Below are 15,847 nucleotides of genomic sequence, written 5' to 3'. Positions count from 1 at the left end.
AGTTTGCTTTATTTATGTTAAGAAGAAAAAAGGCACCTGAATTAACCTTGGAGAATGATCTCTAGGTAAAAAGAAATGGTTCTAAGGTATGGTTTGCTTTTTCAGGGAATGGTTGAATCACAATGGCTTTTGTTATACCACGGTGGAGTAAGGGCACTGTAATCAAGGGTAGAGGTCTAACGGGAAGTTCTGAAGTTGGGTAATCAAGACCATTCCAACTGAGTTTTTTTTTCTTTTATCTTATTAGTTTTCAGAACTATCTTAGAAGGGTGGGAACTACAAAACAAATCCAAACCATGTCCCTTTATCTTGCTATAATTAGCAGATCTTGGGGTCCTGTATCCTGTATCATATTCACAACTTCAGTTTTTAGTTGTTCAGGCAACCCACAACTTTTTGAATTTATATTTTTTTATTCTGCTTATTCAACATTTTTTAAAAAAGATTTTATTTATTCATTTGAGAGAGAAAGAGAGTGCGTGTGCACGAGCAGGGGGAGGAGCAGAGGGAGAGGGACAAGCAGACTCCATGCTGAACGTGGAGCCTGATGCAGGACTCGATCCCAAATAAATTCCACAGTAAAAATAATGACAACCCTTAACTTTCCTCCCTCAATTTCTTGCACTGGTCTGTCCATCCATCCTCTGTCCCATTTGATAAAGGAGAAAGAAAGAAAGAAAGAAAGAAAGAAAGAAAGAAAGAAAGAAAGAAAGAAAGAAAGAAAGGAAGAAAGAAAGAAAGAAAGAAAGAAAGAAAAAAAAAAGAAAGAAAGAAAGAAAGAAAGAAAAAAAAAAGAAAGGGAGGGAGGGGGGAAGGGAGGGAAATGAAAGGAAGGAAAGAAAAGAATAAAAAAGAAAGAACATGGTATTTATAGAATGGTTTTAGACTATTTAAAACGATCTAAAGCTATTACATTAACAAGTATTGTTTCCTTTCAGTTTTTAAACGTACAGATTTTTAAACAATAAGCTCCCAGGACTTAAATCACAAGAAATTACCCAAAGAGATAGTTTAAAATTTCCTGCAAATGATTTTTTGAAAATATTGAAAGAGGTAATTTCCAAAAGCCATCTAAAATACTTGTTTCATTAGGAAAAAGACAAGAACAAAACAAAAAATTAGAAACCCCTCAGGTGTAGAACTCATGGCATCAACCCTATCTATTATTCAGTTTTTATTTTATTCACATAGTAAAACCTTCCCAAAGAAGCAACTAACCATGTGTCACACCCCGTGGAATCAAGTACAGCCACATTAGCACTTAAGGAAAACAAGGCAACATTTTATGAGCAGCACATACTTTTAAAAGTAAAGCAATAGGTAGAAAAAAAGCTATCTTCCTGATGGGGCATCTATAACAGTATATTTTTTGTGTTCTAAGTAATTGTAGTCTTTTGAAAAAAGTCTTAAATTTTGTGTCTCCATGTAGATGACATTAAAAAAATGGGAGACAGCTGTAGTCCGTCAGTATTTTACAAGAATTTAGTGGCTATGATCATTATAGTCCTGGTTAAGACCAACGGGATTCCAATCTTGGTGCAATCCTTACTGGTTCTGTGACTTTGGGCAAGGTATTCTGACTCACTTTTCTCATCTGAAAAATGGGGATCAAAATTCTAAAGGTTGTTGGGAGGATTAAATAAGTTAATATATGTGAGGCACTTGGAATATTCATGGAAGTAATACTCTATTTTTTTCTAATTATCTACATAGCTGAGAAGACAAATAAGATAAAATAATTAACTTTAACTGATGTTGGCTGATGGATTTTTTTTTTAAAGATTTGTTTTTTAAGTAATCTCTATGCCCAATGTAGGGTTTGAACTTACAACCCCAAGATCAAGAGTTGCACGCTCAACTGACTGAGCCAGCAAGGCGCCCCAGATGATGGATATTTTTTAAAGAGATGCCATAAGATGCCATATAATCAGTAATAATTAATAATATATTTTACTGAGGACATCACAAAAGAAATGTTTCAGTAAGAATGTCTGAAAGATATGCTAATATATTATGCTGAGAGTATACTATAGTAAATAAGCAATAGTTTTTGCATCTCATAAGATGCTTCTTTATATAAAAGAATGGGAGCAGATGTACTGTATGGTGACTAACATAATATAATAAAAAAACATTTAAAAAAATAAAAGAATGGGAGCAGGTGAGTAAGCCATTTGACTATAATTCCAACTGGAAAATGGTATCCAAGATGGTTGCTTGGGTAAGCTGTAATATGGTCTCCCCAACACACAGATCATATAAAGCTTCTGGAACTTAGAACGGAAGTCTTTTCCTTACAGAACGTATTTTCAACTGCACGTGGATTGTTATGATGAGTTTCCCAAGAGAACATATTAGAACATTCCTCCTACACTATTAATTCAACCTTTCTGTCTTCTTAAGGACTCCCCTATTTCCAAACTACACTAGCAGATCTTAGAATAATTTTTCTTACTATAACCTGATGAAGGGAAAAGACAAACAAAGGAGACGAGAAACGAGGCAGAAGCATGCTTTGATATTCTATGCCACTGGTTTCCAAACAGGTGTAAGAATCAGTCAGAGTCCAGAAGGATCTTGCCAGTGCTGTGTCTGTGGCAGTCCAGCTCATGCTACTCACCTCGTTCCTGACTTCATGGGAGAACAGCAATGAGAAATCCTTATCTAGCCCCAGGCTTTGCTTTTCAGAAGAAAACTATGAGACCCTCAAGGAAGGAAGATGGATAGAAAGTCACTGGGTACTAGAGAAGGAGAGTGAAGATGATTGGAAAACTGAAGAATCTTTGCACCGGCAGGCACCTTGCAGGTAACTTAGTCCAGCCCTCTTTGTACTGGAGGATTCCTCTTCACTTCATGTCTGAGAGGTGGTCCCTCAGCCTCTGCCTAAACACCACAACTGGGATCTTACTTCTTTGAATCTGCTTGCTCCAAGCCAGAAGTGTGGGATATATCATAGATTTTCACATCATTTTCATATCAAATTAACCACTAAGCCTTATGTATTTTGCCTCTTAAATTTGTTTACTGTTCCCCCTCCCACTATCTTAGCTGAGGCCTTCCTCATCTCTTTACGTGGTCCTGCCAAAGTATCCAACTACGAGATTTCAGGTTCCCAAATACTTCACCCCTAATCCTTCCTCTCATGGTAGCCTGCAAAGTAGATGTTCTAAAACACAAATGTCATCACCTTATTCCTCTGCTTAAAACCTTTTGAGGGGTTACTTTCACAAAGAGCAAAAAAAAGTCTAAGGTTTTAGCTTGAAATGCATGATCTTGTCTAACTCTTCAGTTCATATTGTAGCAACACTACACGGTTGTGGTATCCACAGGCACCACGCTGTTTCGTATTTCCATGCTTTCGTTCATGTTGCTGCCTTGGGCTGGAATACTCTTTCTTCCTCTGTCAAACAGATAAATCAGTTCAGGAATTATCTTCCAGAAGGCATCTTTTGACACCCTTTGTGTAATATAAAAAATATTCCATGTGTAAATCACTGCACTTATCTTGTAATACTGAAATCCTCCAGGTGAGTCCCTCAAGGCGGGACCATGTCATACCCTTAGCACATGGCACAGGCCTCACGGTAGCAGGTGTTCAATATATGCCCAGTAAATACCAGGACTTTTTCTGAGGTGAATTAAAATTTATGGCTCCACACCCGGTGTTGTACGGAAGTGTTGAATCACTATGTTGCACGCCTGAAACTTATATTACACTGTTTGCTAACCAACTGGAATTAAAAAAAAAAACAACTTAAAAAGAAAAAAGCAATTTATGGCTCCCGTTGTCCAACTTTTGCTCCATGCAGTGATAAAAACTATCTCTCCAGAGAAATATAGCATTTGGATAGTGCATAAAAAGGCAAAGTTTAAATACTATCTATATGACATTTTTCACTTACCTAAATTGCTGTACGTTGCACTACAGGGATTCAGGTCGATAGTACCTGAAGCGTCTTCTTTTTCCTCTTCCTTTTCCAGTTCAGGTAGGGGCAACGCTGCTGTGACCGAAGGGCAGCCTCCATCATCTTGCTTCACAACAACAGATCTTGGATCCCGAGGAGAAAAGTCCTCTGTCACTTCATGGGTCTTGTGACTGAAACAAATCAGACTGTGGTCACAGTGGCATTCAAAGGTCTTGCTAAAATTTAGATTTATGGCAGACATATACTTGCCAAGCATGTAAATAACCAGCCCCAGAGTCACAGCAATGGGTCATAAGGCCTAAAATACTTGTCTGAATACACGGCAGCCTTCTATTTATCTAATATGATTCATACATGTTGAGAATCCAGTTTGGTAGAGGAGGTATAGTAAGCTCAGAAGGAAGCTTGAGAATGAGAAGCAAGAAGTGACATTTTAGGCAGGAGGTGGTGATGATAGTGGTGGAGAAGGCTGAATGCTTAACTGGTTAAAGACAAAATACACACATGCTTAGTGAAGTACTTAGCATACCTACTATACTATAGTACTGTAATATCAAGTAATTTACTCTATAAACTAACCTAGTATATAGTATTTACTACATGCTAAAGTATTTAGTAAAGGATCAGGAATAAAGTTGAGATTAGACTAAATAAGGAGGTTAAGCAATCGCTTTAGTAGGTAAACTGAGGCCAGGAAAGTCTTGTTGCCAGGAGGACAGAATCATCAACCTTTGCCTGCATGCATGCAGCAGGCAAGGCGAATGGAAATGAAAGTTCTGCATTCTAGTTAATCTTATTTATTAAAATGAATCTGAAAGATCCTGTTGGCCACATACCACAATGCGACATCCATACTACTTTGTGTTTCCAATCTGTTTCTCTGCTGCCTGCTCATTTGCTTATAGCTGTCTCTTACAATCTTCCCCACTTCCCATTCTGCCTGAACTGTCAATTCTGTTGCTATAAGTACAAGGGGATGGAATGGTCATTAAATGTTGGTAGAAAAAACTAGCCTAGTTAGGAAATCTCACTGGGCTAGCCAACAAAATAAATTTGAAATCAGGCATCTTTAATGGTTTCTGAAAGTGTTCTTAGACTGTCACACACTCACCAACCCTTCTTCCTGCTTTTGTTTTTTTTTAATGTGGGCAAAGAGAAAGAAGCAAACATCTTATATACTATTACATGTTATTTCTGGATTTTCAATTGGCAGCGAATCATGGTGACATTTACAAGTTTCTTTAAAAGAGGTACTTTGTTTGATCATGTGTCATCAGAGCATATATCACCTGTGGATTTGAGGGAGTAGATCTGAAGAAGGAGTACCTTCTTATCAATCTTTCATTATGGAAATGATGCATGTGTCTGAACAGAAAAAATAAGCCTTGAAGTCTGCTGGATATACAACTTCAAAAATACTCCTTCAAAGCTGGCAGAGCCAGAGGTCTCCCTATACTGGAAGTGAGCAATGAGCTGGAGGTTCCTTTCTGGTGTCTGGCTCCGGAGGACCGTGGTCAGGTGGAAAGGAACCACTCCACTAGCAGCCAATAGGGTGCTTCATGTAAAGGAGGCCTCACACAGTAAAGCATGCTGCCTCTTAATGGGCTGCCCTAGGTCATCAACCCGAAAGAAGGGCTCCAAACGAAAATGGTTTCTCATAATACGGAGCATTATAAAATAAATGTAAGAAGGGGCCTTCACTTCCCTGCATTAGCAAAGACAAAACAAAGTCACCCTTCTGAGACCCTCTAAGACACCACTTAGTGCCAAGACTGCAGATGGCTGAGTACTTATCAACATGTTTCAGAAGGAAAATGACCTTTATTGGGCAAAAGGTAATGTAAGCCATTTCTGATTTCAAAGGACAAGTGTACATATAAATTAAAAGTGACATTCTCTTCTTATTTTAGAGTTAATTTAAGAGGTTTCCTAAAATGCTGTTTTTAGGCTCCTAACCTCCGCAAGCTTGCTCTTGCCTTTTCTCTTTCCCTAATCTCCTCATTATTACTAAAAGACAGCTCTCTTTTCCATTATCAAAAGGGACTGGTAAAGGTTGGTTCAGAAACCACAACTCTACCCTCCCTTGTCTGTTTTCCTCCCAAGCAATGGGCTATTTACCATGAGCCTCAGCTATTGTGAACCACAGAAAGAGTGGCTGCTATTAAACCGTGAGGAATTCCCTGGGCCTGTGCCCCACATACATACAGCTCTGTGCTCCTAAGAGCTTCTCAAAACAAAATATGGATGCTAAAAAGCAAGAAATGTTTAAGACTCACCCACTGTACTCACTCATACAATTCCCCATTAAAGGATGTTCTACAGGGCCTTCTTCGGTCTGCTAATCATGTTCTGAAGCTCTGATGTACCAGAGATCCCACTGAGCTCGGGAGGACTACAAGTTAGGTAAGATACAAGTTTCGAATTCTACACCTTAATATCATCCACTCACTGCACCTTGACCTTTACTTTAGGGGTTTGGTCTGGGAAACGTGCCAAACTACCTCTGGGAAGCAAAATGAAAACTAGTTTTATTAACTCTTTGAGGATCAGGGCAGGACAACCTATATTCCACATAAAGATTAGTTTTCATAAGCACATTTTCAGTAAGTACACTGGTATATTAAATCACCAATTAAAATAATCATCAACTATAAAGAACTATGCAAAGAAAGCTGATGAAAGTAAAATCACAAGGAATTGCAAATGGATGCTAAGATGTTTAATCAGCACTGACAGCAGAGTCTAAAAGGAAGAATTAAAAAAAAAAATCCATCAATGATATGTCACGTCTTGATGCTTGAAGGAGGAACGGGTCTTTGTATGATGAAAATGGTAAAAGAGAGATGGGAAAAGGAGAGGCTTTGAGAGTTCAAACTTAGATGTGGTAACATGCTATGACTAAAAAATGAAAAAACTGAGAACAGCATCAGAGAAGGCTGACTCAGTCACTACGTATCAACAGACAAATTGTCTAGAAAGAAAGAAGGAAGTAAAATCTGACAATTTATCTGAGGCATATTAATTTTTTAAGGGAATATAATTTTTGACCATTGATTTTTTTGTGCCATATTTAGATGTGAAATCAGAAAACCCTCCCAAATAGTAAAATGACACTTTCCAAATACAGACTTTATCTCCTAACAAAGTGTTCACCACCAATATTTCATCAAGACATGTTTAAGATAATGGAGAAAACACCAAAATGGGAATCTGAAAATCCAGGTTCTGATTCCCTATTCCTTGATCATCTGTACAAACCAGAGGACAGCTTCAGGAAGAAGATAGTGAACAGAATGAAAATTTCCCCCATTTCATCCATGAGACAGAAGGTTAAAAAAAATCTTTAAAATGAAATTACAAGAAAGCTACTAGAATTTCTAATACACTCTATCTTAGCACATCTTGAAATAACAAATACGACAGGGGTAACTAGATTTTTTTCAGGTAAGTACAACTTGATATTCATTGCTATAAAACAGAACTGTTAACTGATAAATGGCCCACAAAGAGGAAGTTATGGTTTTTCTATTTCTACCAGTTAAATTCATGTTGAAATAATCCCTAGTTCTATAGTGCTATGTAGAATGTCTACAACAACTATGGTGTTGACATCTAGGTCCTTAATTGTCAGGCTGGGTCACACACTGACTTAGCCTGCTATTTTCCTGGACCCTCACCATTCACTCTGTTTTCATAATGGAAGACAACACAAGTTTGTGTGTACCTCAGGCTCTTCAACTGTCTTTTTCATTAATGACCAGTTTATAATTGAGATGTGGAATGTCTGACCCAACACTTAAAAAATCAAATCATAATCTCCACGAAGACATCTCATTTTCTGAATGTGGAGAATGAATTTAAGGTGTTCAAAGGAAACTGTAACATAGTTACAGATTTGTCTGTTATACAAACGAATCCCTTGGTAAGGTTATCTCTCATCAGTCTGCAACATTCATACATAATTCAAAGCTGCACAAGCAATCTCCTGTGGGAAGCTCACTTGGTTTACCCAGGTGGTAGGATTAATCATTACACCATCAAATGAAAATGATCTTTTTTTTTTCCTGGCAAATTCGTACAAGACAGATTTTTGTAAAAATTCTGTTAAATGTCTAAATGTACTTTTTAAAAAGGCAAATCAAATTCTGCATTAGAGTCCTTTATGCATCCAAGTTATTTCCACAATTTCTGTTCAACTTTATCTTTAAATCCAACCACCTCCATTCAGCTTCAGAAGGGACAGTAAATGAAATCAAGCTTCTACAGAGACCATCTGCCTCTTTGGGCAAATGGTATTCTAACCTCCCATTTGCCAGCTCTCTTCAGCAACATTTGTCTCTATTTGCCCAAGACAGCCAATTAACAAATGTGTGATTTTTAAAACCTCTTTTTACCCCTAAAATTCATATTAAAGCAGATCAGAAACAGCATATCACAGTTTTGTTAACTGGTTTCAGAGCTGCTGATTTCTGGGGTTGCTGGGGATGATGGACTTTTGCAAAAATGGAGTATACACCCACACATGAGGAGAGTTCAAAGTTATCAAATCCCACACCTTTAATCTATCAGAAGGAGGAAAAGCTCTGTCTCTTTCTGTCCCTGTAACCCCTGCCAATGTGACATTTTGTAATCCTATCTTAGTTTCCAGTCATCAACTTGATTTTGCTACATTTTCCAATTACTGGCATTCTCAGGTAGAAAAGTGTTGTGTCCATTGATCACTATCTTAGTGTCTCCAATTTTCCACTAAGCCTTCTGTAGTCTTTCACTGCAAACTTCAAACTTCTCCTGAACCGAGATTAACCTTTCACTGAGATCTGATGATTTCTTCCTAATATGTCTAACAGAGGCTGGTCAAAGGCAGCTCTTACTGGTGTGAATGAAGGGGCTAGGTCTTGGGATGGGGAAGACTGGCAGCCAAGAGCAAGGTCTTGAACAGACTCTAATTTTCAGACACTGCATGGTTTCACTTTTTTTTTTAAAACAGATGTGAATAGCAAATTAAAAGTATCTTTACGGCACCAGTCCGCAAGACAGCAAAGTAGATAAAAGCAGAGGCCACTGTAAATCACTGTCATCTTCATAATACTAAGAAAAATTACAGTTTTAAAATCCTATGAAATACAAAGTCAGAATGGTATCTGCACAAATTAACAGAGCAGATAAACTAATCTTGGAAAAGAGCAATAAAAGAAGGCTGCCTTTTTCAATAACAGTCACAGAAGGAGCTTCTCATCACCATTTAGGCCTTGGCTCACTTCTAAAGAATGGTGTGAGATATGGATGGATATTTCCTGAAAAAGCAAGATAATAGAAGAAAATACAGGCCTCTTCCACAGAACTACCCAAGGGAGGATGTGGGCCCTTGACTTTTTATGCACGCCTAGAAGCACTGGAGAAGCAAGTCACAACGCATTTTCCACTTTCCTCCTCCCTCCCTCTACTGCCTGTCTGCCCTTGGAGTCAGGGGAGGGAGAGGGTTATGGACACTCGAGTCTACAAAAACACTGCGGGCTCACGGAGGGGCTGGGAACCCAAACCGCTCAGAACCTACCCCTACTGCACACTGCTCAAGCTGCATACTTTTCTGTTTAATTCCCAAAGACACTTCAGGAGGGTGAAAGAGTTGCTTTCATTTTGCAGATGGGGAAACCGAGATAGAACGAAGTGAAATGAGCTAAGATTACGAAGGTAATTTGGTAGTCGAGTCCGGATCTGAACTGACACTCTGAACTAACATCCACCACGCGGGCACCATAAGGCAAGCTTGGTATATTGTAGAGACTCAACAAGAGATGCTTGATTATGAAGATGAAGAAGTAGAGCGCTTTGAAAAGAATAGAGTTATTATTGAAATTATTAAAAGCTATTATTAAAGGGTATTAATGATTACAGATGTGTTCTACTTTTGAAAAATTCTAAACAAAGTAATTATTTACATTGCAAAGGATTACTTTAAATAGGAGCTATTTGAGTACAGAAAGACTGGGTTTACAGATACCCCACCACCACCGCCTCTGCATTTGCTGAGTACTCGGTACTGTACTTAAATATTTATCTCCCAACAATACCACTCCAAGTAAGGCTTGTTATTTCTATAATAGGGAATCAGAACAGCAGCCGAAACTTACATAGTACTTATTGTGTGTCTGTTCGAAGCCCCAGTTCTCAAAAGCGGCACTACTGACATTTTGGACCAGGTTAATACTTTGCTGTGCAGAGTAGGATCACACTAGGATCTCCTTCCTCCCCCCTCCCCCCAGGTGTTGGAACCACTCTCTCCTTCCCTAGTCATGATGACCAAATAGTCTGCAGACATTGTCAATGTCTTGGCGGGGGGGGGGGGGGGGGGGGGGAGGAGCACAAAATCTACCCCCTTCTAACCTTTTACATAAATTCTTTTAAGTCTCACAATAATGCACTAGGCAGATTATTATCTCTGTTTTACAAATAAAGAAATTAGAGTCCAGAGAGGTTAAGTCGTTTGCCTCAGGTAACAGAGCAGTTCAGCTCTAGGGTCTGTGCTCTAAACAGATATACTATTCTGCCTCTTGGTTTATAGATGAGGTAACCTGAGCAGAGCTTGTCCAAGATGACAGAGCCAATAAGTGGTGAAAGCAGGATTCAAATCCAGGTCTGAGTGACTTCAAAGTCAATGTTCTAAAATATTACGCCAATTGTTATCGGGCTGTAATGTGCCCAAGAAGTACCTCGGGAGCTTCCTAAGATGCAGATTTGCGGCTCCCACCTCCAGGGACTGATTGAACAGCTCTGGGGGATGGCCCAGGCATCTGAATTTAGAGGAGCACCCCAGGAGATTTTGACCCAGCTGGTCCTAGGGCCACGCTCTCAGACACTATTTTCACTGCCCCCACCCCGCTCACCCCCGGCCCAGAACAGGGCAATAAGTATAAAAAGGATCAAGGTGTAAAAAGTGAGTAAGAAAATTTTGTTAGGAGCATCGCTGCTCAGAAGTGATATAAAAGGAAATAAAATAATTTAAGTAGTCACAGATGAGAGATTCATAATGGGCTATTAAAAAAAGGGGAGGGGCTGTTTTGGAACCAATCCTTACCTTCTGAGGTTCATTCTTAGAATACAATTACACAAACTCACAAAATGTTAGAAAACAAGGATTTGGTCTAGTTTGACATTTATGATTTTTATTTGAAGCCCTGACTGGATAAAGTCGCTTCTGGAAGTAAAAAGCAGCATCTGTGACAGCAGCAACAGGTGAGTCTCCTGACATGCAGCATGACCTCAATCCCTGTATCAACGGAGGACAGAGATGAGCACAAAGCACAGACCCCTCTGACTGAGAAAGCTGCTACAAGAAGAGGGGCCTTGGACCTGTACTTTCTACTCACTGGGCCAGGGTTCTCTTCCTAAAATGTTTTCTTCTGCTCTTCCTGTTTCACATCCCTGTGATCTGTCAAGGTCAGGTCTGAACTACCAGTAGGTCTTCAAGGCCTTTCACAGTAAGGCTGCAATGTATGTTTCCACCCTTATTCCAAGTTTTCCAACACACAATCCTTTAGCTCCACACAAACCAAGGTATTTCTACATGGTAACTCCCTGTCCCTTGGACACACCGTATTCTCCATCTTTGCTGAACCTACTTTCCCTACCTAGAGTTGCCTCCCTTCTTCTCTCCATCTATTTCAAACTCAGCCAGTCATTAAAGAGTACTCAGGCCTCACACTGCCCAAGACATTTTTGTGTCTGCGGGGACTCTTCCTTCTCTGAACACCGATAACAGGTGTTCTGATGAACATTTGCACCGCCCCCCGCCACCGGCCCCAATTCATATGTTGAAGCCCTAAACCCCAGTGTGGCTATATTTGGAGATGGGGCTCTAAGGAAATAATTCAGATTAAATGAAGTGATAAGGGTGGGACCCTGTCTGATAGGATTAGTGTACTCACAACAAAAGATACCAGAGAGTTGGTTTATCTCTTCCTCTCTGCACAGGATTCACTGAGGAAAGTGAGGACACGGTGAGAAGGTGGTCATTCTGCAAGCTAGGAAGAGAGACCTCACCAGAAACCAATTCAGCTGGAACCCTGACCTTGGACTTCAGGCCTCCAGAACTGTGAGCAAATATATTTTTGTTGTTTAAGTCATCCAGTCTGTGGTATTTTATTTATGGTAGCCCAAGCAGACTAATATGAAGGGACAGATAATTACAGCAAACACTCAGTAAATAGGTGTTGAATAAATCAAATCAGGTGGGATCTGGACAGCAAGGCACTAGAGGTTATCACTAAGGATCTGTATCTGTACTTCTCCCAGTAAAATTGTGGCCACGGAGCCTGCCATTAGGACAGGTTCCAGTGTGGAGCAGAACATTGGCCGAGGCAGAGTGGAGCTTCATCCCTGTGCCGGCAGCACAGAAAGGCCAAAGATGGATTCCTGAGGCTCTTTTACCACATGAGAACTAGGACTGGGGGCAGGGAGCTAATCAGTGCACATTGCTGTCATCATGTTGTTTTTTTTGGCAGGCCTTTCTCCCTGCTATTAACAAGTCACCATTATAGAGGCATCATATGAGAACAAACTGCTTGTCCTGGAATTAAACCTTTAAATATTACCTGATAACTCCAATCAATACTCTACTACAGTTACGTTAAATAATCACTGGCTGAAACTGTGGCCGAGAGGTCTGAATACAGGCCTGGAAATTAGAAACTCAAATTTCACTTCAGCACTGCCACCACTGCTAGTCTGCCCCTGCCTTCCATCATTCACCTATAAAATGAGTATAGTGACATTTATAGGAGTATGTATTAATTAGGAAATTCATATAAAGAACTTTTAAGAGAGTGAACAACTATGTTCAACTATGCCCATGTTGAGTACTTTGAGACTGCCTGACAGCTCAGTGAATCAGCACATAGCCCTTCCTGGACACAGAGCTACCTTCTTGTACTGACGCTGACTTTATAAAAGACATGGCAGACACCAATACACTCAACAATCACCACCAAGAGTGCAAAAAGAAATCCCTTAGGGGCCAAACACCTCTGAAGTCAGAGTCTGGCTCTGCGACCTATTGGCAGAGCAGCCCTGGGAATGTTGATGAGCCTCTGTTTCTCAAGATCCTATAAAATAGGAAGGATGCACTGTCATAGATGTTGGGACAACTGAGACAACGTGAGTGAAGTGTTTTAAGAATTATATAGTAAGATACTGGTGTTTAACTTCAGATGCATTAGGCGAACAAGGAAACAAAACTGACCCAATAAATGGGGGAAGTCTCAGCTGGATTCTTTACTTTGGAATATATTCGTTATGAGACTCTAAGCAAATAGCTTGCTTCTCTGGAGTTTTATCACCTTCCAGAAGGGAAAGGAATGTAAAGCTATCTGAAGACCATCGCATCATGGCACACATAAACATAACCATTCTGCATCATTCTGTGATTAGAACAAAGGGAGATATTTATCAGTTCTCTGTAAACAGGATTATTTAGAATTTCAACAGTAAGGGCTTTATGAACTCATCTAACTTTAGGAATAATATGTCCGCAAATGTAGATATGATCTTTATAAATGCTTATAGTCCAGAAGTTTCTTTAGAGCAAATAATATGTGATCAGGAGAGCAAGTGGCTACTTTTGGCTTCTGTCTCCAATTTTTTTTCTTTATGAGAAATAGGAATTTGATCTTCAGAGGCCAGTCTGGTCCTTAGCATGAAAAGATGACTTTGATAGGATTCTCTTAGCAAAGAGTAGAGATAATGCAAATTAAGATAGAACTGGAGCATAAGCATTAAAAAAGAAATTCAAGTTTCTAACTGAAATTTACAGAAAGAAGGACATTACATTTTACCACAGTCTAAAAAGTGCTCAGACTTTTTTTTTTCCATACTAGATGTGCATACATACATGAATATAAAGAGACCCAGACTCTGGGTACTTCAGTGAGTTGCAAACCTGTGTAGTGTTTGGCTAGAATGGATACTGGCCACAAGCATGCCTGACAAGCACAGACAAATCAGATATTATAGCTTAGTCCAAAGACTTAGCCAGCTTTTTCTGTGAAGAGTCAGTAATAAATATTTTAGGCTTTTTAGGCCATATGGTGCTGTTGTACCTAACCTTGCTGTTACAGTGCAAAAGTAGCCATAGACAACTTACAAATGAATGAGTGTGGCTGTTTTCCAATAAAACTTCATTTAGAGAAACAGGTGACAGGTTGGATTGGCCTACAGGCCATAGTTCTCCAACTACTGGTCTAGACTCTTGAACCTTGGAATGGATTAGAAGGCTCCTAGGATTGACTCCTGGATTATTGAGGAATATAGCTTAGTTCTAAGGACTCTAAGAAGATCAAAAAGATCTTGAAGGATAAAAGGAAGGCTTATACAGATGAATGGCATTCCTAACGGAGCAAAGGTGTGCCAAATCTTATCTGCCTGTCCAAAACAGAAGTTGGCAGAGGTCTGGACAGAATACCAGCAGTGTGAGGCATAGCTGAATTCCTGAGATGTTTCTGGGAGTCCCAGAGAAACCAGACTTACACGATACACTGAAACACATGCTGGGGGTCTTTGCTAATTAGGAACATGATGTTTCAGGGCTGATGAAGCTAGAAAGGTTTGCCAAAAGAGGCCATTCTGTGGGTAAATGAGATCTTTAACTTTGGCTGGCAGTATTATAGTTATTTTGGGTGAGTTATAGTTATTTTCTTAGGCATTGACTAAGGTTTTATAATTGATTAGAAAAAATTTTTTGAACTAAATTTTTACAGACATGTGACTGGCAATAGATACCGTGTCTACCAATTATAAAGTAAAGATGATTTTAGTCAACAATAAATTTATCACACTGTTCACTGAAAAGATGACTAAAAGGACATACTTCAGGAAGAAGGAAATTGAATCCAGAAGGGAGGAGTGAAATGAAGATGGGATAGTGTAAAAAAAAAAAGAAAAGAAAAGTGACAAACATGTGAATAAATCTAAAATGAAAAAGGATGATGTGATCGGGAGTGCCTGAGGGTAAGGGACGTTTCTTAAGACTGGGCAGTCAGTGAAGAATCTTTTGAGGAAGTGACATTTAAATTGACAGCTGAATGGGGCACTTGGGAGGCTCAGTTGATTAAGTGTCTGACTCTTGATTTCAGCTCAGGTCATGTTCTCAGGGTTGTGCGATCAAGCCCCACGTAGGACTCCGCGCTGAGCGGGGAGCCTGCTTGGGATTCTCTCTCTCCCTCTTCCTCTGCCCCCCACCTCCCACTCTCTCTCTTAAACAAATAGATAAACAGATAGCTGAATGACAAGGAGCCTGCCATACAAAGATCTGAAGAAAAAATTCCAGAGAGAGAATAGCTGATAAAAAAGGGACTATGTTTGGCATGTTGGAAGAGCAGAAAGAAAACTGAATTGTGAGAAGCTCATGAACAAGGGGATGAGAAAGAAATAGGTTAAACAGGTAGGAAGAGGTCATATTATGTACGGACTTCCTTCGCTGTGTTGACTCTATGGGATTTGATTTGAAAAAGAGTACTTGGCTATTCCATTGAGATTAGATTAGAAGCGGCAAGAGATTAAAGCAGGGAGATCAATTAGGAAAATACTTTTCCTAAATGGAAAAGGAAAATGAGTTGAGATGATGGTGGCTTGGACCAGGGTGGTAGAAGCAGAGACGTTAAGAAGTTAAACAGATTTGGATATACTCTGGAGGTTGAGTTAATAAGACTTGCTGGCATTTTGCATGTAGGGGGTGAGAGAAAAGAAAGACCGAGGATGACTCCTAGTTTTCTGGAATGAGCAACTGGGTGGATGGTGCGACCATTTACCAAGAAGGGAAGACTGGTTGGAATAGATTTGTAGGGAAAAATCAAGAGTTCTGTTTTGGACATGCTTCATTTGAGGTATCTATTTGATGTTCAAGTGGAAATACCAAATGGGTAAGTATG

At 39.5% G+C, this 15,847-nt stretch overlaps 1 protein-coding gene across 17 annotated transcripts in view; it reads right to left on the bottom strand.

Annotated features, from left to right (window-relative positions):
* PEAK1 (pseudopodium enriched atypical kinase 1) overlaps window positions 1-15,847 on the bottom strand; it is a 294,322-nt gene that overhangs the window by 47,048 nt on the left and 231,427 nt on the right. For all 17 annotated transcript variants that reach the window (XR_003311383.4, XM_044391996.3, XM_048221524.2 and 14 more), the window contains one exon: window positions 3,903-4,096. Coding sequence is in view for 16 of the 17 variants with exons in the window: in XM_044391996.3 (XP_044247931.1) it covers window positions 3,903-4,096 (194 nt within the window). In the remaining variant the exon portion in view is untranslated. The remainder of the gene's footprint in view (window positions 1-3,902; window positions 4,097-15,847) is intronic.

Source organism: Ursus arctos, unplaced genomic scaffold (genome assembly GCF_023065955.2).
Source record: "Ursus arctos isolate Adak ecotype North America unplaced genomic scaffold, UrsArc2.0 scaffold_28, whole genome shotgun sequence".
NCBI lineage: Eukaryota > Metazoa > Chordata > Mammalia > Carnivora > Ursidae > Ursus > Ursus arctos.
Note: the sequence above shows the minus strand (reverse complement) of the source record. Positions and strands in the feature narration are given on the sequence as shown.